Here is a 27,656-nt window from a genome sequence, read left to right on the forward strand (position 1 = left end):
AGGACATGTCAGTACCAGGCAATGCATAATGGGGTTTCATCACACAGCTGTGCAGCTCTTTTAATTTTATTTAAATAATCACACTTCCATAGGTGATAAATTAATACCAATAGATTTTATGGAAGAAGTCTGTTTTGAGCTGAGATTTGAAAGAGGTGGGTTTACTGACTTGCCACCTAGGAAGACAATGGAGATCTATTTGATTAGTCTAATGCAGGGGTCTCAAAGTCCTGGCCTGCGGGCGATCTGCGGCCTGAGAACCTCCCCCTGTGGCACACGGAGGAGAGGCCCAGGCAGCCAGGCTGTCGGCTCTGTCTGCTGCATGCGTCGCCCCTCACAGCTCCCATTGGCTGAGGGAGAGGGACAGAGATACCATCGTTTGTTGCCAGGCAGAATCAGCCATGGAGGCAGAGTCACTTTTTTCTACAATGAATCTAAACAAGTCAAAATACCGAACACAACTATCTGATGCACACCTTGCTGCAATCCTGAAGGGTTCAACTGCTCAGTCACTGAGGCCAAACATCAACAAACTGACAGAACTGAAGTACTGCCAGGTGTCTGGCAAACACTAAAAACTCTCTTGCAGGTGAAGAATTGTATAAAGTTGTATAACAGTTTTATTATTTCTAAGAAATTCAGAATAAAAAATACGATATAAATGTTTTCTTTTCCGAACACCATCTTCAGTGACATTATTGGCCCGCTGAGAGGATTTGAGAACTAGCACTGGCCCTACGGTAAATTGAGTTTGAGACCCCTGGTCTAATGTATCCGTTTTCCCTGTCAGAATAGTATCTGTGTGCCTTAGTTCTGTGCATAAGGGACAGTATGGAAAAAGTAATGGAAATGTCAGTGGGAGAGAGTTAAAGGAAGTGATTAGGTGTGGACTGTAGGCAGAGTGAGGGGCAGGTAGTAGGGAGAAATTAGAGCAGAGATGTAGTCTAGAGCAGAGCTGCACAGTGCCTTGAGAATGGGAACCAGTATCTTAAACATGATATGGAAGGGAAAAGGGGAGTCAGTGGAGGGTTTGAAAAGGAGACAGGAGAGGTAACAGGTTCACAGTGGATTTGCAGAAGACCTTCCATGGATTTTGGACAGACTATAGAGAAGCAAGATGGAAATTGGGGTGGTTAGAAGAGGGGAAGGTTGAAATAATCTAGTCTAGAAGAGAGGTGACCAGATAAAAATTACTGCCATTAACTAGCAAAATGTAAAGTTTATTTGAGATGTGAATTTTCAGTTTCAGAAATTGCTATGCAATAGAAATCAGTGGGTATAAATGAGAACAGTTAATATTTTCATTTGGTAAATAGATTTAAAGTAATTATGAAAACTTCAGCTCAGGCCTTAAATCATGCAATCAAAAATTAACGAATCCATACATTTATCTTAAATTTGCATTTAGCTTTGAAGTATGAATGCATATCTCCAACAGATTCTTGCCAATATATGTGCTGTTCTTGCTTTTCACTAGTAATTCTTCTTTGGACAAAACTTGCCACCAAACTGTCTCAGCAAAATGGGGATACACATCAAGCAGGGGAGGGGAAACAACAAAGAACCATTTTTTTGTTTGTGAATGTTCATGAAATTAATGAAAGTATGGCAAAATTGGCTAGAGTCCAAGCACTGCACAGGCTAGTACTCTGTAGGATTCCCTAAATAGCTTTAATGTTTATTGGTATTTCTATGGATGATAGGATGAACATGTAGATTTTTGTATCAAAGGATGAGTCTGGTCTTTTCTCTCTCAGTTGTAGACTTTGGTTCGGTTTAGTTGATGGTGAGAACCTTTCATCTCTTCTTCTTTCAATGGCTGTCTTGGAAAGATAACAGGATATGACTTTAGGTGTGGTCAGTGTTGTGAGAGAGCCCCTGCCACCTTCTGGATGGTGAAGGTCTTTTGTAGGTATCAGTGTTCCCTTATGCTGCCTCAGAGCACACTCTCACGTCTTCAAAGGCCAAAAGGGCGTTACAGCCTTGTCATAATTTGATGAGATCGGTGGCTTGGCATCTTGATCTTGAAGACGCATACATACACGCTAACCTAGAATCTTGAATCTTGTAACAATTCATTTATAACCGCAAACATGTCTTTCAAAAACAGGATTCAAGAAGGTGCCAAGTGGTAAGCAGCTGGTACCCAAACTTCCTCTTAGGCCCAAGACATGGACGTCTTAATTGTTTAAATATGATTAATGCCTACTCAGTATTCACACAGCCACTCATTCCCACACATCCTTTTGACAATGCATTAATTATGACACTGGGAAAGTAACTCTAATAGGTGGGGACAGAGTCTAGGACAAGCAAGTAACCTCACCTTATAATAATCTTTTGTTTCCAAATCAGAAAGCTGCTTCTAATATTCCTTTAATACTATCTTTCATTAAACATTTGGCCAAGCAAAGTTAATGGGCTCTGCCTCCAAATATGGCCTATGTTCCCTAAATTGATGTAAATATCTCCCTGTTTTTTGGACTTCTTCTCAAACAAACGAAGTAGTTTTGATCCTTTTTACCCTGTTGTCATTGCTGATTTTACTTTTCTTTTGAAGTTGGATTTCAACTTGTGCTGCACTGAAATATGTGAAATGTGATTGTGTCCCACTGCTACCCATGGTTTTTACAAAACTTAAATCTATGTCTCCTAATAATGTTTCACTGGAAAAAATCAAAGTAAATTTAAAAATGTGTGCAATTTAACGCAGATCCATGGTCTGATTCTGCATCATTGAAATCTGCAATAAAGTTCCCTTTGACTTCACTTGGAAAAGAATTGGGCTTATACTTTAAAACATCAATCACCTAGAGAAGTTTGACTTGAACTGAATTTCATATCATGCTGTTTAACAGACTAAAATGTTGTTATAGCCCATCATGTTCTGTGATAATTATTTTCTTATGAGCAAATCAAAAATTGTACCCTATGCTTTCATGGCTATTGTGTGAACTGTATGACAGAGTAATCTTCTTGGTTTTTTTTAATAACACTGAAATTAGATTTAAGAGAAAATAATTCTGCCTCTTTTAAATAAATTTTAAGCTCTCATAGCCTGTTCCATCAGTATAAGAATTGTGCTCTGAGTAAAGCTGTCATGTGGAAGATGTCACCAGTTGCAAACATACCTTGGCAATTAAGCATAAAATGATGTTTTAAGTGATTGTGATTTCCTTTCTTTGATATAATTCAACAGACTTTGGGTTTGGTTCACTGCCTGAGTTCTGTTGGCTTGTAGAGTAGAAAATTTGCTGTGAATGTTGGGGATTGCAACTGTGAGAGCCGCTGGAAAACAAGTCCCCCAAAACAATATTAAAAAAAAAAGAACACCACCCCCACCTTGTTACATTGGTAGGTGGGAGCTTGCTGATACTACCTAGATAGTGGATGAGAATTAAGGAGGGAGCAAGACCAAGGTATCTAGAAGATGTACTGGTTCAGCACACTCCTAGAAGCAGCCATCAAAGAGAATCTTAGCTATAAATTGAAGTTGCCCTTATTTTGGTGGAACCGTGGGCGATGGTGGAGACTGTGGTGCCACCTGTTCTTCCCCTGGGTTGAACTTCCACTTGTGAGTGCAGAGAATGCAAATTGCACTTTGTACACCTACAGGATTGACTCAAACCTACAAGTTTACTATTTTTACTTAAAAATCAGTGTAAATGGCAGCACTTGTAAGTGCAAGTGTATTTTCTACAGAAAACAATTAGATCATATACTCTGTAGCCACAGAGTTTGCATTCAGTGTTTTGGGTAAGAATTGTGCAAACATCTATCCCTTCTACTTCACCATCATGCCTAAAACCTAATCTGGAGAGGTCAAGATTGAGTTCTAGGGATAATAGGGTTGTTGAGTTTTCATATTCATTGAGTTTTTGGATTCTATTGGGACCGCTTACAGAGTACCAACTGTAAAGACTATGCTTTTTGTGATGTAGACGCTTAACCTCTTGTACTGGACTGAGATTACCAACTCACTGCACACTGGCCATTGAACTGATCATTGGATATCTACATACGAGTTAAAGCTACATTCAAGTTGCTGTATAACAAGTTAAAAATTACTTAGACAAGTTAGATGTCTTCAAGTCACCAGGGCCTGATGAAATACATTCTAGAATACTCCAGGTGCTGACTGAGGAGGTATTTGAGCCATTAGCGATTATCTTTGAAAAGTCATGGAAGACTGGAGAGATTCCAGAGGAATGGAAAAGGGGAAATATAGTGCCCATCTCTTAAAATGGAAATAAGGACAACCCGGGGAATTACAGACCAGTCAGCTTAACTTCAGTACCCAGAAAGATAATGGAGCAAATAATTAAGTAATCAATTTGCAAATACCTAGAAGATAATAAGGTGAGAAGTAACAGTTAGCATGGATTTGTCAAGAACAAATAGTGTCAAACCAACCTAATAGCTTTCTTTGACAGGGTAAGAAATGGTAAATGTGGTATATCTTGACTTTAGTAAGGCTTTTGATACTATCTTGCATGACCGTCTCATAAACAAAGTAGAGAAATACAACCTAGATGGAGATACTGTAAGTGGGTGCATGACTGGTTTGAAAACTATTCCCAGAGAGTAGTTATCAGTGGTTCACAGTCAAACTGCAAGGGCATGTCGAGTGAGGTACCAAAGTGATCCAGTTCTGTTCAATATCTTCATCAATGAAGTAGGTAATGGCATGGAGAGCAAGTACAGTTATAAAGTTTGTGGATGATGCCAAACTGGGAGGGGTTGCAAATGCTTTGGAGGATAGGATTAAAATTCAGAATGATCCGGAGAAATGGCCTGAAGAAAATAGGATAAAATTCAATACAGACAAATGCAAAGTACTGCACTTAAGAAGGAACAATCAGTTGCATTCATACAAAATGAGAAATGACTGCCTATGAAGGAGTACTGTCGAAAGGCATCTTGAGGTCAGAGTGGGTTACAAGCTAAATATGAGTCTAGAGTGTAACACTGTTGCAAATATACCAGACCCATCCCAGAATGATATTAACAGGATTATTGTAAGGAAGACAGGAGAAGTAATTCTTACACTCTACTCCAGACACTCTAAAATTAGTGTAATGGGCTAAAACATCCCTCCTTGCTTGATGGCGTTGATCCTGCTGGGAAAGGATGAAGTGTCTTCTGGTTACACATTGAGGCAGTTGCTTACCCAAACTAAAGATATGGCTTTTTGCGCAAGTGGCTTTCCAGAGAAAGAAGACTAAGGCAGTGGACTGAGCAATCAAGCCTGGACAGAATGTTTGAGCTAGATTTTGTTTCATTTTAGGTTCCTTATGACTAAAGCGAAAGACCAAGAAGGGTGTAAGTTGTGACCAACTGCAGTTCTGTGGATTACCTCACAATCTTAGTCTTGCAGTATATCCTTTCCTCCCCCACTTCTTGTCTTTTAAATTGTCTCTAAATTGTCTTAATTATGTTGCATGTTAATGGGACTCAGAGGGCACACCTGGGAAGATCCAATTGTGGGATCATGCCTTTATTAACAGACTCCATACCTCACTATCAGTGCCTTGATTTTTATTGTTTTTGGTCTCGTTCCAACAAAAAGAGAGATTCTGTTCAAAATCTTATACCTTAGGACTTCAGTGAGACTTGGCGCAGGTGTATAGATCAGCCTATGGAGATCCCTTTGCAGGATTGGGGCTTATTTTATTAATATTGGACCATTGTTCTTTTTTTGATATTTTAAATCCTGTCTACTCGATTGAGGGAGATGTGGGGAAAGTATATTTAAACCTGATCTAATTTTTTTAAAGTAATATCTTTTGCTCATCTGTTTTATATTATCTGTCTCCCCATTCCCACCAGACAAGAATCAATGAGTTCAATTTGGATAAGTGCAACATCACCAAACCATTGACTTTGTGAAGGCTGCTCCCAGAGACTTTTTTCAAAAGGATTTGTTGGTGAATTTCCTGCTTTATGTGGGCTTTTGGAAAATTGGACTGGTGGTGAGGCACTGGGGCCCAGTGTGTCCTGCTGTGTCCTTGTGCAGGACGGCTAGGGGGACAAGAAGAGGAAAGGGACAGCTAGAATGCCCTCTGTTATTTTATCGTTGTCTTTTCCTTTATGGAACCACTATATTAATATCTTATCAGTACTGAGTCTTTTGAAAAGGAAGTATGCTATTTTTCCTAGATACTGTAATGTGATAAATATCCTGCTGCACATACGCAGTAGCCTCTTACATTTTAGTAGCACCATTTATCTAGAAGGTTCCAAAGTGAATATTTCCCAAAGGGAATTATTTCATCCAGCACTGAAATGCAACCTATGCGTGGAGAAGCACAAGGCACCTATTTAACAGTGCACAGCATCATAATTTATTTCAAGAAGTGTAAAGTACTGTATCCAGTTAAAACTGCAGGAGGAATTAAATAGGTAAAATGTAATTACCTAAATTAGAACCTGGCAAGGGCACCAGAAGTAACATTTCTACTTTCACAAAATAAAATAAAATAAAAATGTCGTAAGATCTCTTTAATGATCATGCATGGTTAGGTTGTTGGATTCATTGATTACATAGCTAATCATAGATGTGCATAGGCTGTTTCAAAGGTGGAAAATACTAAATATTATTTCATATCTCACCTGGAAAGACTGTGGCTTGAACAACTACACAGTGTATCCTGACATCTGACTGGGGCATTGATTCAGTACAGGTAAGAGTAACACTTTCTGAATCACCCACAACATTTACTGCAACACACAGTTCCTCCCCTCCCACTTGGCTGCCTATTGTATTTTCCATTTCATGCATCCGACGAAGTGGGCTGTAGCCCGCAAAAGCTTATGCTCAAATAAATTTGTTAGTCTCTAAGGTGCCACAAGTACTCCTGTTCTTTTTGTAGATACAGACTAACACGGCTGCTACTTTGAAACTCTTGATGTTGACAATTATAAATCCAGATAAGATGATGCAATTAATATTGTTGGTATTTGTGTATTGGATTTTCTATACTCTGCATTTGGAGTAAGCCACGTATTGCAAGAATTCCACAGCTAATATTAACTGTCATCATAATACATCTTCAGAAATGTGACATGCAAAACACATTTTCTATCCTGGAAATACATAAAGTAAAGCACTTTGTGTCTTTTTCTTTAGTGATAGATAAAGGAAATGTAAAGCAAAATTTCAAATTAAGGGAGTCATTTCTTTAAACAGGTTGGATTTTTTGGAGAGTAGTGTGATGTTCCATATTCACTCTATATTGAGGTGGTAGAGGGTACTGACATTATAAAGGTAAATAATGCAACCTTATTACCTGCATTAGTAGGTATCATAAATCATAACAGTACCATTGACACACCTATGCTGGTAGTGTGTAATACACAAAGACTAGTAACTCTGCATTGTAAAATCCCTGTGATATTTTTGATGTAAAATAGCTGCTGTTTGTTTAATTTGGATATTTCTCTATTACAAAAAGTCAGGCTTCTCTACGGGACACCTGTCAAATTTGTTAGTTCATCTTAATTTCATAAACCTGTTGTGTTTTTTTTTAAATGAGCCATTCTGAAGGTATAATGTGTAGTGTAATACATGAAGAGGGGATGTGTGTGTGTATTGCATAGTACATATAAGTACTGTGTATATATGTGGATATTCTGTTCAGAGGTTGTCTGAGATTACAGGAATCCCTGTTAAAAATAATGTGTGAACAACTCCCCTTGCTTCCTGTCACAGGTTTGTCTGAAATTAAATTAGCAGTAGCTGGTATTTTTTTGGATTGGGTGCAAGAAAATACCAATTTATTGGTCATAATAATTTGCCACATTCTGCATGCCCCCTTGATTTAGGAGGTTTAGTGAGCTTTCTGTGCCCAAAGCGCATTTTGAAAGGCAGATTTGCTATGGTCTGTTAACAGAAATGTGTTTGAGCATGATACATTATTTTCTCCATTTTTCCATTTATTTGGTTAAATTATTTCAAATCTCCCATCTAATATGACAATAACTTGCCAAGGTGATAGGTCATTAAGGCAAGCTGCCTTACTTGCTAAAAATCTTCACATTTCCTGCCTATTTACTATGAAAGTTATTATCCTTTTATGTTTTGTTTCTTTTAATAAAGTTCTGAGAGCTATATGGGGAAATGTCCCTTTGCATTCTGAAAGCACAATCTAAAAAAAAAAAAGATACTGGAGTTATGTTAATTTAATAGTAAATCTTTTTTTATTGTCATTTCATTCTTTTGCCCCAGGATAAACAGATAAACAGTGAAGATGATCATTTGAGGAGGCTGGAGGAGGCCAGATTACAGCTTCGGGATCAGCTGCGTTGTCTAGAGACAGAGCAAGAATCCATTCTCACCATGATAGGAAGTGAAATTGATGCAGCTTGTGAAATCCTTTCTGGAGACTCTGTGGAGAAATTCAAAGTAATTATTAGTTTTCAGTCTGCCTTAGATTTTTAGTTTGCTACCTAATAGGTAACTATAATGGAATTTTTATGCATGGCTGCTTGTAGTCACATGTTTGCTATAGATAGTTTCTTGAGTAAAAGATTTCAAATATGACAGGTGATACAATTTAAAAAAAATATGGTATTAAGCGTGTTATGGAATTGTGGCATTATGCATGTTACTATGTATCTTATAGAGAAATAACACAAGCCCCCTCATATGCATTACCAGAAGTAGTGATTTTCAGTTGCCAGTCTTTTTCTTCATAAATAATGATTTCCAATTATTATTGGTTGATGTGAAATGACCTTCCTGATCGCAAACTGCATCACATTGGCTCAGAGGGGAAAATAAGTGTTTAACACTGTGCATTAACTTTCTTACTGTTTTGCTTGGAAATGATGTTCAGATCTCAAAACAGTGGGTCATATCACTAATGCTTTCATATTTTTGTCTTATCTCTGTCATATGACAAGTAGTTAAAAGAGAAAGTGTCAGCATATTTCAACCCCTAGGTATTCATTAATAGACCTCAGCATGCTGCTCTAGAAATTAATGAAGATAATCTTTGGTAAAGTATCTATAGTTTCTCAATAAAGATTCAGAAATTCAGTTTACTAAAAGCGCAAAGAGTCCTGTGGCACCTTATAGACGAACAGATGTATTGGAGCATGAGCTTTCGTGGGTGAATACCCACTTCGTCGGATGCATGTAGACGAAGTGGGTATTCACCCACAAAAGCTCATGCTCCAATATGTCTGTTAGTCTGTAAGGTGCCACAGGACTCTCTGCTGCTTTTACAGATCCAGACTAACACAGCTACCCCTCTGATACTCAGTTAATAAAGTATTCTTTCTTAGAGTCAAACTTTTTTTATTTTAAAAATTCTGTTTGTTTAATAAATTGGTAGTACAACAGAAAACATTTATGTTTATTCTTGTGAACAGTGTGTTTCAAATTTAAAAGTCATCATATATTTTCTATTACAAAAATGGAGAATGGAGATAGTTATACTTTATATGCTTTATACTTTAACACACGTTCTTTTATCACTTAATGCTGCATGGTCTTGAAGAGTCTAAATGTTGTTGCTACTGCTGTAGTGTACTTTCTTAAAAAAAGGGAAAATAGACTTTTTTTCAGCATGGAAATTTCTCTAAATATTTTGAAAATATTCAGACTCTGGAGTAATGAGCTGAGTATGACACCTGGTAGACAGACATCAATCTGTTTAAATGTTTCACCACATAATAAAGCACAAATTTCCTAACTTTCCCTCTTTCATGAACTCCCAAGTTCTGATTTCTAAAGTCTACCGAGCAGTACAGATGGAATTATTGTTTTAATGTACATGGTTCCTAGAAATTACAGTTAACTTGGAATTTAAAAGTAATGCCAAAGTATGGAGGTTTTGTTTTCATTTCAAAAGAAAGGTTTGCATGTCAGTTTCTCCTGACTCATCCAGTTTCATCAAACCCCTTAAGTTGCATGCCATTTGGCAAGCTTAAAATGTATCTGAGCCACTTGATCTTAGTTTTAGCCCATGAAGGGGACATCATTTTTATTACAGCAACATAATTTATTGCTCTCTTCCCATATTGGCACAGAGTAGCGGTGTTGTATGGAGGTAGTGCAATTGGCTCTGGGAGAAGGAGGGAAAACATGGCTCTCACTGGACTTCAGTGATGCTCCTCTCTCCAGCACTATGGGTTCTGTCAAGGGCTCTGGAAAGTTTTAACCCAAGTCCTTTTCTTCTAGGAGTATCACTACAATCTTGTTGTCTTGTGAGGGTTTAAGAGGAAGATAATGAGGCTATTGGAGGAAGCTAGATAATCTCTAGTCTTCATCCATTGAATTCTCCCAAAAGCAAAAACCTGACCAGATTTGCTAGTTGTCCCAGAGTAGAGTTTTAACTTAAAGAATTCTAGATAAACTGTTGGGATTTATTTTTTTCATCCAGTCTTTTGCTGCCACATGAACTCCTCTCTGCTTCCGACCTGCAAAACAAACAAAAAACAAAAAAACCCAACAACAAAAACAAAACCCCCTCAAATATTTTGACTCTCTCAATATGCAAACCAATACAAGAGGTACAGTAGTAGAACCCACTTAAATAGCGTTAAAGGAATATATTTCTTCCAAAAAAAAATTTGACTTGCACGAAAGAAGCCCCATATAGGTATACAGCAAGGCCTCTTTGCATGAATACCAGATAAAAGTATCTCAGTCCAACAAGTATTGTAAATTAAACAATAAATAAAGTCATACCACTTTGAGATGGAAAAGAGCAGGATATATAAGGCATGATACAGGTTTGTTCTCTGCAAAAGAGGATATGTCAGATGTTAAATGGACATTGAACTTAACTAGACTTCCATTAAAAATACAGATCCGTCCAAAACACAGATTTTTTTCTACTTATTTAAAAAGAAGTAATGAAAAACAGCCCACTCAAAGGAGTAGATGTGTTTATTAAAAATGTAGAGGTTAGGTATAATATTCCCTTATTAGCAAGTTTTAATTTATGATATAGTTGGATTTAAAAGGGATTGGTGGAAGAGAGTTATGGCAGGCCATCTGATATGATTTGCTAATGAAATACCCAGTACAGGTTTATCTTCTGTCTTCCTTAGTAATTTTATTACCTTAATGTACAAGAAGGGATATGTAAGAACTTGTAATCATCAATCTCAAATACATGAAGTGAGTATGGTATCTTATAGCCGGTATAGAAAGATAACACCATCACATGGAATAGCAAATATTGAGTTTTTATTGGTGCCCACTGTACATTTCTCTCACTCTGTGATAAAGCAAGAAATGTGTAATTAAATTAAGCAGTCAAAATCTCATGTTCTATTCCAGAAGAAAAGCCAAATTGCTAACAATGAAATCACAAGCAAGAATGGCTTGTACTACTTCTGTGTTACGCAATGTGTTTGCCATTACAGTCTGGAGGAAATGAAGGTTGGATGACTGAACCTAGTCTTTTAAAAACAGACAAGCAAGCAAGCATTTTAACATGTGATTGAGATCAATAGTTGTAAAATGAACTTCCCTGTAATTAAACATAATTTTCACAAAGGGGCACCGAGAATATATATCTTGATGCATTTTTGTTGGTACAGTACAACTATAATCTAATAATAATTCATTTAAGCATTTTGAGGATATTCTAATCACATATTGTTGTAGTGATTATATGGATAAAGTGGGAAAAATAACAGAATTACTATGTACCAAATAACTGTTGATCTGAGTTGCATTTTAAACAAGAATTATACTGATGACACTGCATTCTTGATCCAGTAAACATTAAAGTGGGACTAGGTTATGACAGTCTGATATAAAATTAAACAGCTCTTTAAAATATTTAGGAATAAACCATCCAACACTGATCTTTAGTAATGATTTTTTGAACTAGTGTGCTCATTTGTTGAGTAAATAAGAAAAAAATTCCCCTTTGTGTCAAATTTTTTTTTCCAGGCAATATCACTTACACCTGGGTTACAGAATGACCCTCATCGCTGGTTAGCAGAAACAAAGGTAACATCATCTATTGGATATTACTAGATAAAATAATATTTAGCTGGTTTTGGTCACTAAAAATGGTATTTGAAAATTGCAGTTAAAAAGGGGTGGAGGAAGAGAGAAAAAGAAAAAATTCAGAAACCTGTAACATTTCTCTAATAGGTGTATTGATATTTCCAGCTTGATGACTGGCCTTTCAAGCCAATAGATGCTAATGATTTTTTCAGCTGAAGGTCTTTGGCTATCTCTTGCTGGGTAGCCATAGGGGATTTCCAGTGTAAAGAAGTGTCACCATATTTCTGAAGGGTATCAGGTTTTAGCCTTTTTATTGGCCTTTTTATTGGCAGTTGTGATCCTTAGCATCAATAAGCAATAGATATTTGTAGAGCCAAATTTACAGCATTTCTCCCTTATTTGTGCTCACTAAATTTGAGCACACCTAAATCCTGAGCACCCAGCAAAACAAATGCATTTGTGGGTGAAATGATGAAAGCCTGCTGAAAATATGATTGTTTGGTTCTGGATTGCCTTTTCTCTTTAATCAATTCTTTTGGAGTAAAACAAGGTAAGTTTATAGTCAACAGGCATGCTTCTTTCTATAGGGTTATAAGAAAAGCCAAGACATGTTTTGTTGTAAAGCAGTTTTGTTTATATCTAAAGGCTTTTAGACTGGATTCTTGAAAAACGTGCTATTTTCCTTTAAATCCTTCTGCTAAAGCCCATGACTCTCATAATGTGAGTACACACATGCTTGGAAATCTCTTATGAGCCTGCCAACCCTGGCATGTGAGCGTACTGTAAGCTTTCATTTCTGTGCCTCAGCTTAATGGTTCAAAGAGATGACTGGTAACTTCTAACCCTTTTCTTTGCAAGCCCTATAAGCAGTCTTATCCAGTATCTTTTAATAAGACTAAGCTTCTCATGATTAAAATAGCTTTATACTGCATGAAACAAACCTTTCTCTCTGCAGTGTAAAAGGGTCATGGCAGTGGAAGAAAAGTTGACCAACTGACTGAGAAGAAATTGAATCTGTTGCTAGCAAGATGGATTAAGGTTATTGATGGGCTAGCATGTAATAGACATAGATCAAGAATGAATATCACTATAAATAATACAGATAAGATTTTGAATCAAGAACTGTACAGGAAACAGTCTCCTATTCAGGTAGGTGCGGCTTACATCTTAGGCAGTATTAGAAGGACCTTTCAAAGGGCATTTAGTAATTGTTTTCATAAATCTGCCAAATGAGTTTTCTTTAGTTATTGGTAGAGGAGACCTGAAATGAAGGGGAATAGAAATATTGCACTTCTGTAAAATTGCACTTTGTATATAAAAGATTATATTTCTGGGCTGAATTTCTGATCACCTGGAATCACTTGAATTCTAACGTCCAGGTCACTACATTGCTGATGAATATTGGAAAGAAGGGGACTTTTGTTTGTAACATTTCTGAAATCCAAATTTTGTGTTCCCTGGTTTTCTTTGAATGATTGCATATATGCATTCCACTCTTATTGTCAGTGCACCCACTTCAGTGCATGGCTGTCAAAAAACTTTTCCCCTCAGTGGTATCTGTTGAGTGGCTGGAGTTCCCATGCTGTATACTCCACTGTGTGTAGTTATAAAAGGCAGAACTACCTTTAGCCCCTCTAGTTCCTTCTTACCGCCCCTGATTGTCATTAGAACTCTGTTTCTACCAGAACTGTTATTTCTCTCAGCCTTTTTGAATGTAGTGTATAGTGTTAGCCTAGTCTTAGTAATGTTATGAAAGTAAGTTTTAATAGTATTATAGATATTTTTTTAAAACTTTTTTTTTTTAAATTCTTGTTTCATTGTTCAGGGTATTTTCTATGAACGACACCGAGGTATGCCCTGGTCATTAGATTTCAAGCCATGTGTTTTTGGCTCCAGGCCTATGTCCATGAGTATCCTGCACAAGTTGCCTAAAGTGCTTGAGAGATGCATATATGAGGAACCGGTGCCAGGCTTGCAGGGAGTTCGAACCTAGGATAAGAAGAATAAGGAGGCTAGGCTAAAATTCCTGCTGATTAAGGCAGCGTTCAGGCCACTGTTGGTGCTGTCCCAGTCTCACTTGGTGCTGAGTATTGTGGTTTAAGTAAGCAGTGCACCTACTGCTGTGGACCCTTGAATGGTCCTGGTATGGGAATCTGGCCAGGACAATTGGACCCTGCCCTGCTTCAGTGGCCATTTTGGAACTCTTGAGGGTTTCCCCAGCTTCCAGATCTTCCCAACACTGTGCATATTCAGTGCCCTCATCTAGAAGGGCTGAATCTATTTCAAGACTGGTATCAAGCATTAAGAGGAAGTTCCAGATACAGAGCAGTAGCTGGTAGAAGAGATTGGCTTCCTCTTCAAATGAGGCCATTTCATCTGGCACAACTTCACATCCTCCTGGTGATTTTAAGGTTTGTCATGAGTTATTGAAAAGAGTTGTTGCAGGCTTAGGTGCACAGCTTGAAGAGGTCAGGGGGACCTCAAGTTGTCCTTTTATCATCGGTGGGGTCCTCTATGGTAGCTCTGCCAATTAACAAGGTGATACTAGAGCCAGGCTTTGCGGGCAGACTCTATCCTCTTTGCCTTGAACCTCTAAAAAAAGTGGAAAGAAAGTATGATGTACCCTCCCAAGGGTTTGAGTACAGTATATTCACCCACCTTTGAGCTCATTAGTCATCACAGCAGCTAATGAGAGAGAATGACAGGGATACCAGGCTGCCGCCTCCAAATCAAAATACGGCTGGACTTATTTGTCAGAAAGATTCATTCAACAGGGGTTTGCAGCTGCATATTTCTATCTAACAGGCTTTCTTGGGATTTTATTTGTGAAGTTTGTGCAAATTTGTGAGGTTCCATGCAAAACTTAAAGGAGCTCCTTCTGCAGAATGCTAGGCAGGAGTTCTCTTCTCTGGTCACCGAAGGCAGACTGATCATGGGAACTTCACTGCAGGTGAGGTTGGACGCAGCAGACTCTGCAGCTAGAACCAGGCTTCTGCAGTGGCCATGTGTAGATCATCCTGGCTGCAGTTTTCTCATCTCACAATGAAGTCCAGACTACTATCCAAGACTTGCTTTTCGAGGGTCCTTCTCTATTCTTGGACCAGATGGCCCATTCCGCTCCTCTTCCGCAGGACCTTTCAAAAAAGAGTTATAGGTGTATGTGTCCCTCGCCTTTTGTTTTGGCACTGGGCCCCTCAAGACACTCAGGAACCACAAAACAAGTATTTTTATGAGCCTGTTGAGGTTGGCATACCAGTCTCCATCTTTCCAGTCCTGAACCCTCTCACCATTGCAAACTGTCTGTCTCACTTCTTCTGCAGTGCTTGGTCCTGGATTACTTGGGACAAGTGGATCTTGAGCATGGTGGAAGTGGGATATATTTTCTAGTTTGCTTCTACTGCTCCCGCCAACCATCCCCCCCTCGTTCCCTCTTCAGGTACTACTTTCATGAAAAACTCCTTATCCAGGAGCCATAGAGGAGGTTCCATGTAGCATCAGAGGGAAGGGGTTTTATTCCCCATGTTTCCTAATCCCCAAATGAAGGGTGTCTCAGGTCAATTTCAGATATGCGTCATCTCAACAATTCTTAAAAGGGATAAAGTTTTGCATGTTCAGCCTAGCTTCTATTATCCCTTCCCTGGATCCCAGGGACTGGTATGCTGCCCTCAATTTAAAAAATCCCTACTTCCATGTTGCTATCATTCAAGCTCATAGGAAGTACCTCTGATTTCTGGTAAATCAGAATCATTGTCAGTTCACTGTACTACCTTTCAGCCTGTCAGCAGCTCGCAAGGTCTTTATAAAGGTCACGGTGATAGTAGCTGCATTCTTCTGAGATCAGGAATGCAGGTTTACCCCTACCTTGTCAAAATCCAGTCCAAACTGCAAGTGCAGAGCAGTGTTGCCCAAAGCCAGTCAACATTCAATCCTCTGGAGCTGTTAATACAGAAAAATTATACTCTCAAGTACAAGACCCTGTTTCACCGTGGGATCCGAATTTAATATTGTCAAGATGTATGGGTCCTCCATTTGAATCACTGACTACTGTTCACTGTCGCAGCTATCAGTGAAGTTGGCCTTTTGGTGGCCATTACCTTGGCCAGAAGACTAGGGGAGCTGTGGGCATTAATATCAGGATTTTCACATACAATCTTTGTTTAAGGACAACATTTATCTACATCCTCATCTGAAGTTTGTCCCAAGGTTGTCTTCCTCTTTCCATGTCAACCAGCCAATTTATTTGCCTGTATTCTACCAAAACCACATATGACCAGGGAAGAAGAGTATTTGCATGCCTTGAACATCAGAAGAACCTTGGCGTTTACCTGATCAGAACTAGACACTTTTGTAAATCCTGTCCATAGCTGTGACAGGCAGAGTAGAGGTCAGTCAGTTTTCACTAGAGAATTTCTTCTTGGATCGCATCCTGCATGCATATGTGCTATGACTTGGGTAATGTTGCGCCACCTGACAGAGTCACAGCTCATTTGATGAGGTCACAGTTGATCTTGGCAAATTTTCTGGCACAAGTTCCAGTTGCAGACATTTGTAGAGCAGTGCCCTGGTCTTTGGTCCACACATTTGCCTCTCACTATGCTGTGACTCAAGACTCCAGAGATGATGCTAGAGTGGGACAAATTGTGCTCCAATCTCTATTGAAATAGACTCCAATCCCACCTCCTGCCTGACAGTTTGAGAGTCACCTAGATCTGAATGCACATGTGCAATCACTTGAAGAAAAAATATATTTCCTAACCTCTTCCATAACTGTTGTTCTTTGAGAAGTGCTCTGATGTCAATTCCAGCACCAGCTCTCCTGCCCCTCTATATCAGACTAACGACAAGAAGGGAGAGGCTAGGGATGGCTCTGCTTTTTATACCTGCACGCAGTGGTGTGTGAGGACAACAGGGAGAGCTCGAGGCACACAACAGATACTGTTGATTGAAAACATTTCTGATGGCTGTGCGCTGGATGCACCAACACCAAGAGTGGAGTGGACATGCGCAATGCATCTCAAAGAACAACAGTTATGGAACAGATTAGTAACCATTTTTTTCATAGCTAGCTGAGGAGAAAAAAGATAAACATTGTTTTGGTTCTCTGTGTGTGTGTCTTTGAGTGACAGAGTAACTATTCTGTAACTGAAGTTACATCAAGATTTGCCCTTAGAGCAGGACTAAAAATCCACTGTGTTTCATACTTCAGTGGTTGAATTTAGTCTCCACATTTGGCACAGTAATTCTTCATAGGACAATTGAATTTTCCGTGCAATGTTTTCCATGTCTTTTTAACTAACTTTTGCAGAGGCACAGTTTTAAAATGCTCCCTTTTTGAAATTTGGTTTTGTGTTCCTCATGTATCATTAGGTTTCTGAAGCTCAATAGTCCCCACAAACTATTCACAGACAGACATACTAATAACTTCTCAGACATAGGTTGCTTTTTGAACTTTTAAAATGAAACACACAGTTTATTTCCCTTATTTGTCATAACTTAGATGATCTTCCCTTCCTGACTACAGGTGTGCTTATGAGAAACAACAAATTTTAAATATTTTAGGAAAGTTTATTTTAATTTTTCATTGAAACTTGGTTTTAATGGATGTTTTCTAACTATTTCTCTCCCCAGTTGTGGTCTGTACATACCTCTGGTGAGGTTGGGAAGCAGAGGTATATGGGGGTGCACTCTGGGGGAGGTGGTGGTAGTGCTCTGGAGATGCATGTGAAGTGCGCAGAAAAGTTGAAGATAGAGCAGGGAGCGTGTGGGATCTAGAAGGAAGTGTACTTGGATCCACGTGTGTTTCAGCAGGGCATTTGGAAGAAGGGGGATTTAAAGAAGGGGGATGTTTGGGACATGTGTGAGGAAGAAGCTTTTGCATCAGGAGTGAGACACGTGATATATATAGGGGCCATGGGCTGGGCAGATAGGTTCAGTGTCCTTATGCTGCAGCCTTGGCACTTGTTCAGGGGCTCTTCTTGGTACTACTGCTCTAGCTCCCTAGTGCCCCAAAACAGCATCACTGAGGATATCTCCTCAAGCACTGATGCCTTGCTGGGAGAGACTCTGCATCCTCTCGCGCTGCTGCTTTGGCTCTCGGGAGCACCAGGGAAAACAAGATTCTCACAGCCAAAACCCTGTATTCCTACTTAAACCCCAACTTGGTCCCTCAATAACCCCAATCACTCAAGTGAACTGAAGTGCAAGTGGTTAAAATATATACAAGTCCTGGGCTTTTCTTATTTTTAAAGTGGTTGACACCTTAAATATTTAGCTGTTAGCATAAAAGCTGGTGGCCTTTAATGCTTTAAAAGTCATCTCTCAGATTAAATCTTAGTTCTGAAATGATATTTTTGCTAACTGCCAATGGGATTTCTGCTTTATCTGTTCAGTTTTTTTTAAAGTAAGTGTGTGTGTGTGTGTGTGTGTGTGTGTGTGTGTGTGTGCGCGCACACACGTGTGTATATATATGTATGTATTATGTACAGTATTCTGTAAAACCTCAACATTTTCACTTTAATATGCAAATCTGATGATATTCTCACAAAACCCAGCAGTCTCATCCCATTTCACAGCAAAGATTGTAATGTGGTCTCATGTTAAAGGCTCGGCCACTGCAGCATCAGGGACTCGGGTATAGGGACATATCTCTTTACAGCAGTCAAGGGAGAGGTAGATGAGAAATGATTTGTGGTTCTTGTGGCTGACACTGAAGGGAATGTGGTTAGAGCTGCAGGTGTTTTCACAGTGCTACTGTAATCATGACATTGTCATCTTGTATAGGCTGTCCCTGAAATTGGTGATTTTTGACTCATTCAGTGGAGAGGCTCAAATTCCATTTTTAATTATGACCCGAGGCTGGAGTACAATTTTGGACATATTATCCTCAGTCCCCATGTATGAGGACAGAATCAAACTTGTCTTTAGGTACTGCATAAAGTACTGCAGTATCTACAATTTTAAACGATTTGTTCTGCATCCTGTTGTCACATTCACTATCATTCAGGGTGGAATCTGTTCCCCTTTAGAATCTCACTTTTTCTGTCCTATGTTTTTCTTCCTTCCCCCATCTTCTTTTCTCTGTTTCTTCCCTCCTTTTTTAGTTCTGGGAATTTATGGGTGTAGAAATTACTTTGTTCAGGTTTAACTCTTTAAACACTCAGCTCTGAATTGGAGTGGAGACAGTGGGAATAGTGCCTTTTTTGTTGTTCTTGTAGCTATTGTAGTTTAATCTATATACCTTAACGGATTCTTTATGGTATTTTTTCACTGGACAATGTGTTATGTGGTTTTCAGTTAAATGCTTTTTTCACCCAAAGCTATGAGCTGACACAGGTACGTATAGGTCAAATGGCTTCTGACCTCAAACTGTGAGTAGTGAAATTGTGACTTGAACCTATTACAGTCACCCCAAACCTATCTCTCCATTTGTGTTTTCCAGACCCTGGTCTCTAACTGGTAGACCATAGGTCCATTCTTAGTATTTTGAGTTAAATAAATTTTAAAAGAGTAGATTTCTTGTTAGATACTTGAACTCGTCCACGGCAGTGATGCGGGTGTTGTACTGATCCATGGTACATTGATATGTCTTGAGCTTTGCAAAAGCACAAGACTTATTGGAAGTTGTAATCTCCATAGGCCCCAATTTAATACAAAGATTTAATATTTAATACATTTAAAAAAAAATTTACTAGAAGATATAAAAGGCTTCAGGCCAAAGCTGTATTTGTAAGTTCAATAGCTCATGTGTTCCTTCTGCTGTTCATGGGTCAACCAAACCATTTGAGTTTGGGTCAGTTTATAGCTGGGCATTTTTTGCTTAGAAGCTCTGGTTTCAATGTTAGAGCCAGATTTTGTCAGGGCACTTTGTATAGGTACCCTTCCCAAAAATCAATGCCTCTGTGATGAAAATATGGGGCAGAAGTCATGCATCCCATTCGTTGTTTCCCTTAAATCTGTTAAGAGAATATTTTGGAAGTTCAGAGAGACTTAAGCAAGCAAGGTGAATGAGGAACATGATGGTAATTGAAATTTAATGTCAATAAATGCAAAGTAATGGAAATTGGAGGGAAAAATTAAATGGCTTGTACACATTACAGAGTTCTAAATTAATTGTATAATTTCAAGAATGGGACCTGGGCTTCACTGAAGACATCTCAGTGAAGACTTCTGCTTGGTGCAACTACAGTCAAAAAAGCAAACAAGATGTTTGGTTGCATAAGGAATGAAGAATATGGGAATAGTATAAGGCCCTTATATAAATTAGTGGCATGGCCTCATCTTGAATACTGTGTGCAGTACGGTCATCATATCTCAAAAGGATATTTTCAGGACTAGAGGGAGTTCAGAGAGGTGTGACAAGAATGATCAAGTACCCTGGAAAAGAAACTGAAGAGAAATTGAAAAGATTCGGATTATTTTCCTTAGGAGATAATAGAGGACATGATAAAAGTGGATAAAATAATGAATGACATAGAGAAGGTCGATGGGAAACTTGAGCTCACCCTATCTCATAACTCAAGAATAAAGACATTAATGAGATTGAATGGTGGGAAATTCATAACTCAGAAAAGAAAATACTTTTTCACACAATATGTAACTAACCTGTGGAATTATCTGCCACAGGAAGAAATTTAGGCCATTAATTTAATAAAATTCAAAAAGGGATTCGACATTTATATGGATAACAAAATGATTGTAAGTTATTGTAATTAATGATAAAAATGTTGTGGAAGAGCTATTAAACCTCATGCTTCAGGGGTTAATCCAGTCTCTAACTGCTGGAGATCAGGAGACCTTATGTGGGAGGCAGATTTTCCCATGTTTACTGACTGCTTGTTTCTTACCCCTTCCTTTGAAGCATGGCCATGTTGCTGGCCATTGTCAGAGACAGGTTATCGGTCTAGATAGCTGTTGGGTGTGATCCACTATGGCAGTGCCTATGTTCCTCTGCAAACCAAGTGTGCAGGAATCAGGCCATTCACATTCCGGGGTGGGGCCTTTTCACCAGGCTGCCTGTACGCCATATCCCCTCTGAACCAGCCATGGCCAATAGACTCACAGCCTGCAAGCTTATCCTCCTGGAAAAAATAATCTACATGTTTGGCTTGAGCATGCAGTTGCTGCCAACCAAAATATATGTGCACAATTTTAATTTGCATGTTAAATCAGAATTTGTCCTTTAATATATTTTAAATATTTCTTTTTAAACTTGTATAGCAATAGTTGTTATAAATCAGTAAGCTGATTCCAAATGTTCTTGTTCTTTCAGTGTAGAATTTAAGTCCTAGTATTTTTATTAGAATTCTCTCTCCTTTTTGGTGTCACACAAATGTGTTCTTCTCTAGACTAAACTTCAATGGATGTGTGAAGAGGTGAAAGAGAGAGAAAGCAAGGAACGGAAGCTGCGGCGCCACCTATTGCAGAGTCGAGAGCAACTTAAGCACTTGACATTGAGCAAGGAGTGTGAACTTCAATCTCTCTTTGAACAAATAAAAAAGCAAGAACATGTCCTGGAGGAAGTTAACAGAGAAAAGAGAGGTGAGCTATCCAGTTCATTTTTGTTAATGAAGAAAGAGAAAGAGGGGAGAAATGCTGATCTTGAGAATTACCAAAGTACATCCAAATCTGCTTTATCTGGTAGTCATTAAGAAGTCCAGTTGGTGACTTGCTAGTGATAACTAGGGAAACAGAGTTTTGTTTCCCCTTGGTTAAGTTGGCATGTTCTGCCAACAGCTATATTTCAGTTCAGTAGATGTCTGAACAACACATGGGTTTTCGAAACGGGAAGTAGACATTCAGTTTTCATATTTGAGGCATATCATGACCAAGAACATTAGTAGAAATTATAGAGTAGAGATAGGAGGTAACATTGCTAGGCGCTTACATTATCTTTGCCTTCATCCTGCTTTTATCTGTAAAATAAATTATTCTCAAGTAATCTCTTTTTTGTTATACAAAAATATGAAGAGCTTGTTTTGGAATTTTCTCATTTTTTATTTTTATAGTCATAGCTACTTTTTTCTCTCATGAACCACATAAATAGTATTGTTTGTCATAATGATGGCCTATTAAAAATGGAAAATAGAAAAATGGTAAATGTCAGAGGATGTCCTGAATTCCTTTTATGATGGTCTAATGAAGCCTGATTACAAGATTTATTGGTGGTAAATGTTGTCTTGTCTCTTACACATGTTAAAATACTGAAGAAAATAAGCTTTGCATTAATTTAAATGAGTTTTAACCAGTTACATGTGGAATGAAAAAAAGACAAAAATAAAACCGGAGAAAAATATTTTTTTAAATTAATCTTTGCATGTGGAAAATAGGCATTTACCCTAATTTAAACTAAGACATTTTTTAATGGAAAAGAGGCTAAGGAGTCCATCTCGTCAAATGCCTGATTGTGCCATTATATTATTAGCATTTTATTATTGTTGGAACTCTTCTTATTCCATTTTCTTAGGCCTATGATGTCAAGCACATTTGAGGGCTGTTTTCTCTCTTCTCTTGGAGATTTTTCTGTGTTTGCACACAGATACCAAAGAAACAGCTGATGTGGTACCTCATTATTTTTTTGGGGGGGTGGGGAGGGAGTTTACCTTGTATTATGATCACACTGTTAATATTAATTAGCCAGAGAGAAAACATATAATTTCTTCCTGGTTCAATAATCTTATTTCAGTTGCCTTTCTTTTTAGAAGATTATGTTTTGGATTTTCCCCAAGTTAGTGGTGAGTGAACCTGGTAAAAAATAATTTGGAAGGATCATCTTGTGATTAAGGAAGATTTTTTTTCTGTTTCTGGCCCTGCCACAGACTTGCTGCGTGACCTTTTGCAAATCACTTCATGTCTTGGTGCTTCCATTGTTCATCTGTAGAATGTAGTTAATACTTTGTTATTATATCACAAGGTCCTCACATCCTGTGGTGCTGTCACTGAAAAATCAATATGCAAAAATGCCAAACACAGGCAACACCAGGACCTAAAGAAATGTATACTTTATTTTTTGGATCTGTATTACTAAAGTGTGTTGAATATTTTTGAGAAAGCTCTTTATTAAAAAGATCTTGCATTTATATAGCACCTTTCCTCCTGAAGGGTCCAAAAGCAACATATAACACTGAAAAGCAGCCACCTCTGGGATAGAGGGTAGCAGAAAAGAGCTACTCACAATATGTGGCAGGAACTTTTTTGGCAAAACATACAGACCTATACCAACAAAAAATGTCTTTAAATTTTTTGACATATACAAAGAGCCTGTGTTTTTAAGGTATTGATCACAGTAAATTGCATAATACTCAATCTGGCTACCTCAGAAGGATGATGGCACAACTGACCATGTTGGATTTGGCCCTCCTGTGATTTTTAACCTGGAAACACCAGCAATTGAAACTTGAAAATGGGCAGGCATATTAGCTGAGTCCAACTATTAGAATGGAAGGATGAGTGGTAGCATTTCAGTTTTATACGTTGCCTTTGGTATATCAGGATGAAAGGTACTATATAAAGTAAGATATTATTTAAATGATATTTCTCAGCAATAATAAACAACAAATTTTATTGTTACAGAACCTTTAGCAGTATGGGAATGATAGTACTTACTGCTCACTTAGGAAGGACTAGATGGCACATAGTCATCTAAAAATCTCTTTTGTTTTGAGTAGGTGCATTTTGTTCAGGCTGGGACAAAGTTGGAGAAACAATTTAAGGCCCCAATTAAACAGGTTTAGAGTCCAGTTTCAGTAGGCCTAATAAATAACTTTGTCAATGTGAGTGAACAGATTGAGAAGAGAGGAATTAGAGAGATGTAAATCTCCTTGATAATTTGTATATAGTACCATATATTCAGAACTGAGATTTGAATACTTTTTTGTGGGTGAAAGGCAAGCACCCATTAATCTTACAAAGGCAATCCATTTTTATTCCACCATTGTAAGTTCAAGTGATCAGAACTGAACCAGATACTTCGTGTTTCATCAGGCCTACACCATCCACTACTTTAAAGTTGCTCCTACAGCTTTCTGTTCTTTCATCTATTACATTCTCATAACTTTTGGATTGTTAACCTTTTAATAGGATTCATGTCTTGTGTGTTTTGTTCATGTACCTGAAAATCCTCCTGTTCACACCAATTTCCAGCTATTCACATCTGTTCTTAATATGTAACTGATTCCATTTTGTCCTAAGGAAAGACTTGTTAGATGCCTGCAAGTCACCAGGGCCTGATGAATGCATCCTAGAATACTCAAGGGTTAATAGAAGAGGTATCTGAGCCTCTAGCTATTATCTTTGGGAATCATGGGAGACGGGGGAGATTCCAGAAGACTGGAAGGGGGCAAATATAGTGCCCATCTATAAAAAGGGAAATAAAAACAACCCAGGAAACTACGGACCAGTTAGTTTAACTTCTGTGCCAGGGAAGATAATGGAGCAGGTAATTAAATCATCTGCAAACACTTGGAAGGTGGTAAGGTGATAGGGAATAGCCAGCATGGATTTGTAAAGAACAAATCATGTCAAACTAATCTGATAGCGTTCTTTGATAGGATAACGAGCCTTGTGGATAAGGGAGAAGCGGTGGATGTGGTATACCTAGACTTTAGTAAGGCATTTGATACGGTCTCGCATGATATTCTTATAGATAAACTAGGAAAGTACAATTTAAATGGGGCTACTATAAGGTGGGTGCATAACTGGCTGGATAACCGTACTCAGAGAGTAGTTGTTAATGGCTCCCAATCCTGCTGGAAAGGTATAACAAGTGGGGTTCCGCAGGGGTCTGTTTTGGGACCGTTTCTGTTCAATATCTTCATCAACGATTTAGATGTTGGCATAGAAAGTACGCTTATTAAGTTTGCAGACGATACCAAACTGGGAGGGATTGCAACTGCTTTGGAGGACAGGGTCAAAATTCAAAATGATCTGGACAAATTGGAGAAATGGTCTTAATAAACAGGATGAAGTTCAATAAAGATAAATGCAAAGTGCTCCACTTAGGAAGGAACAATCAGTTTCACACATACAGAATGGGAAGAGACTGTCTAGGAAGGAGTATGGCAGAAAGAGATCTAGGGGTCATAGTGGACCACAAGCTTAATATGAGTCAACAGTGTGATACTGTTGCAAAAAAAGCAAACGTGATTCTGGGATGCATTAACAGGCGTGTTGTAAACAAGACACGAGAAGTCATTCTTCCGCTTTACTCTGCGCTGGTCAGGCCTCAGCTGGAGTATTGTGTCCAGTTCTGGGCACCGCATTTCAAGCAAGATGTGGAGAAATTGGAGAGGGTCCAGAGAAGAGCAACAAGAATGAGTAAAGGTCTGGAACATGACCTGTGAAGGAAGGCTGAAGGAATTGGGTTTGTTTAGTTTGGAAAAGAGAAGACTGAGAGGGGACCTGATAGCAGTTTTCAGGTATCTAAAGGGTGTCATCAGGAGGAGGGAGAAAACTTGTTCACCTTAGCCTCCAATGATAGAACAAGAAGCAATGGGCTTAAACTGCAGCAGGGAGATTTAGGTTGGATATTAGGAAAAAGTTCCTAACTGTCAGGGTAGTTAAACACTAGATTAGTGTTAGATTGCCTAGGGAAATTGTGGAATCTCCATCTCTGGAGATATTTAAGAGTAGGTTAGATAAATGTCTGTTAGGGATGGTCTAGACAATATTTGGTCCTGCCATGAGGGCAGGAGACTGGACTCGATGACCTCTCGAGGTCCCTTCCAGTCCTGGAGTCTAGGAGTCTATGAGTTAGAAATCTCCCAATCCAGTACTTTTACTCAGTATTGTTTCTTTGTAAGTTAATGATTCCAGAGGAGACGGAAACTATTTCAATAGCTTGTTCTCTTGTGCCATTATGTTGTGTCCTGACATGCTAAAGTCGAAATATTCACAGGACTCAACCACATCATACTGTGTAGAATTGAATTCCACATCGCTTCATGTGCCCCTTCCTGTGCCCAGTTGTTCTTTCCTTATCATGAGTAACATGATGCTATGCTTCTTAATTCTTTACTTTGCCTTATCTTTGGACTCTTGGAGGATAGGGGAGATATTATTACCAAAGTGTGTGATATTTATTACCAAAGTAATAGTCCTCTTATTTGCCCTACTACTTTAGATATTGCCTCTCGTGATGTGATAATCTCTCAAAATGGCCATATTTTTCATGTGGGCGCCTACTTTGTGTCCCTGCCAAAAGCATAAATTTTAGCTGTTTATTGCTTTAAAAGTCTGTCTTCGATGTCTGCATTAGAAAATGTAGACTTAATGTGTTCTCTATTAATTTAGCTGAGCTTGTTAGAAATCTTGCATTTTTGATTTGCTCAATTTCTGTATTATGTGAGTTTTCCTGTGGGCTGTTTTCACTGAAGAATCTAGATTGGTTCATTCATTCATTCATTCATTCATTCATTCTGTAATTAGTCATCCCAAGCTTCATTGCAGGTAGTTAAGTTTTTCACAGGTATGTTGAAGAATAACTCTCTTAAAAGCACATTTTTCTATAGTACTTGTTAATCTTTCTTTAAAAGCTCATTAAACTGTGTATAATAGCAACCTCAGATTAAATCTGGAAATGGAAGAAAACAGAGAAATGAAGAACACACTCCCTATCTGTGAAAATATATGCCTAAGCTGGGCCTCGGTTTTAATATTACATTACACCCAATAACTTGGATGATAGGAATTTAGCAGATTTAGAAAGATCATGCTCTGTTGAGGTGCAGCAAATTCTTATTAATATTTAAAAACCATCAACCAGAAAAAGCTACAATTTTAAATGGAAAAGATTTGTTAACTGGGCAAATGATAGGAATGTTGACCCAATCTAAGTTCTTATAAAACTTGTTTTGGAATATTTGTTTCACTTTTAAAAACAAGGGGTTTGTCTCTCTCCATGAAAGTCCGCTTAGCAGCAGTAGCAGCATCCAATATTCACATTACAGAAACCCATTTCCTCGCACAAGTTGGTGAGAATTTTTTTTAAAAAGCTGATTGAATTTGTATTTTCTGGTATAGGATTTGGCCCCTCTATGGAATTTGAACTTAGTTTTAACACAGTTTATTGCTCCCCCCTTTGAACCTCTAGCAAGAACTGTTCATTGTTTTGTCTTTCTATAAGGACAGGTTTTATAATAGCAATCACTTCCACTAGAAGAATAGTGAGTGGCATGCATTGAGTGAACCCCCTCTCCCCCATGCTACTTTTCAAAAAGACAAAGTAGTTCTTAGACCATACCCTAAATTCCTTTCCAAGGTGGTTTGAGTTTCATGTTACTCCTAGAATCAGTTTACCTGTATTTTTTCCTAAACCTCAACAAGTAAGGGGAAACTAGATCATTCCTTAGAATGCCATTGTATTATTTGGACAGAACGAGGACTTCAGATTGGTCTCCTAACTTTATTCTATGTATACTGTACTTTAAGGGTTGGGGCATTTTAGTGTAGTCCCTGTCTGAATGTGTATTGACAGGAATTGGGTTACGGAGAACCACCCTCTCCTCCTGTTCCTCTTAGAGCCCATTTTACTGAAGTGGTCGCTAAATCTGTAGTATTTGCTAAACATATTCCACTGATTGAGATAGCTGGGCTAGCTCAGACGTTATTTACAAGACATTATGGTTTGGACGTGGCAACCAGATCTGAGGTTCAGTTTGGCAGAGCGGCACTTCAGTTATTGTTTATT

The 27,656-nt window shown here is 38.4% G+C and overlaps 1 protein-coding gene across 1 annotated transcript in view; it reads left to right on the forward strand.

Moving 5' to 3' along the window:
- Positions 1-27,656, forward strand: part of CEP128 (centrosomal protein 128) — a 407,170-nt gene that overhangs the window by 146,361 nt on the left and 233,153 nt on the right. Inside the window, 3 exon segments of the mRNA XM_030558988.1 lie at positions 8,228-8,404; positions 11,915-11,974; positions 21,319-21,511. Of these exon segments, the coding sequence (XP_030414848.1) occupies positions 8,228-8,404; positions 11,915-11,974; positions 21,319-21,511 (430 nt within the window).

Source organism: Gopherus evgoodei, chromosome 4 (assembly GCF_007399415.2).
Source record: "Gopherus evgoodei ecotype Sinaloan lineage chromosome 4, rGopEvg1_v1.p, whole genome shotgun sequence".
NCBI lineage: Eukaryota > Metazoa > Chordata > Testudines > Testudinidae > Gopherus > Gopherus evgoodei.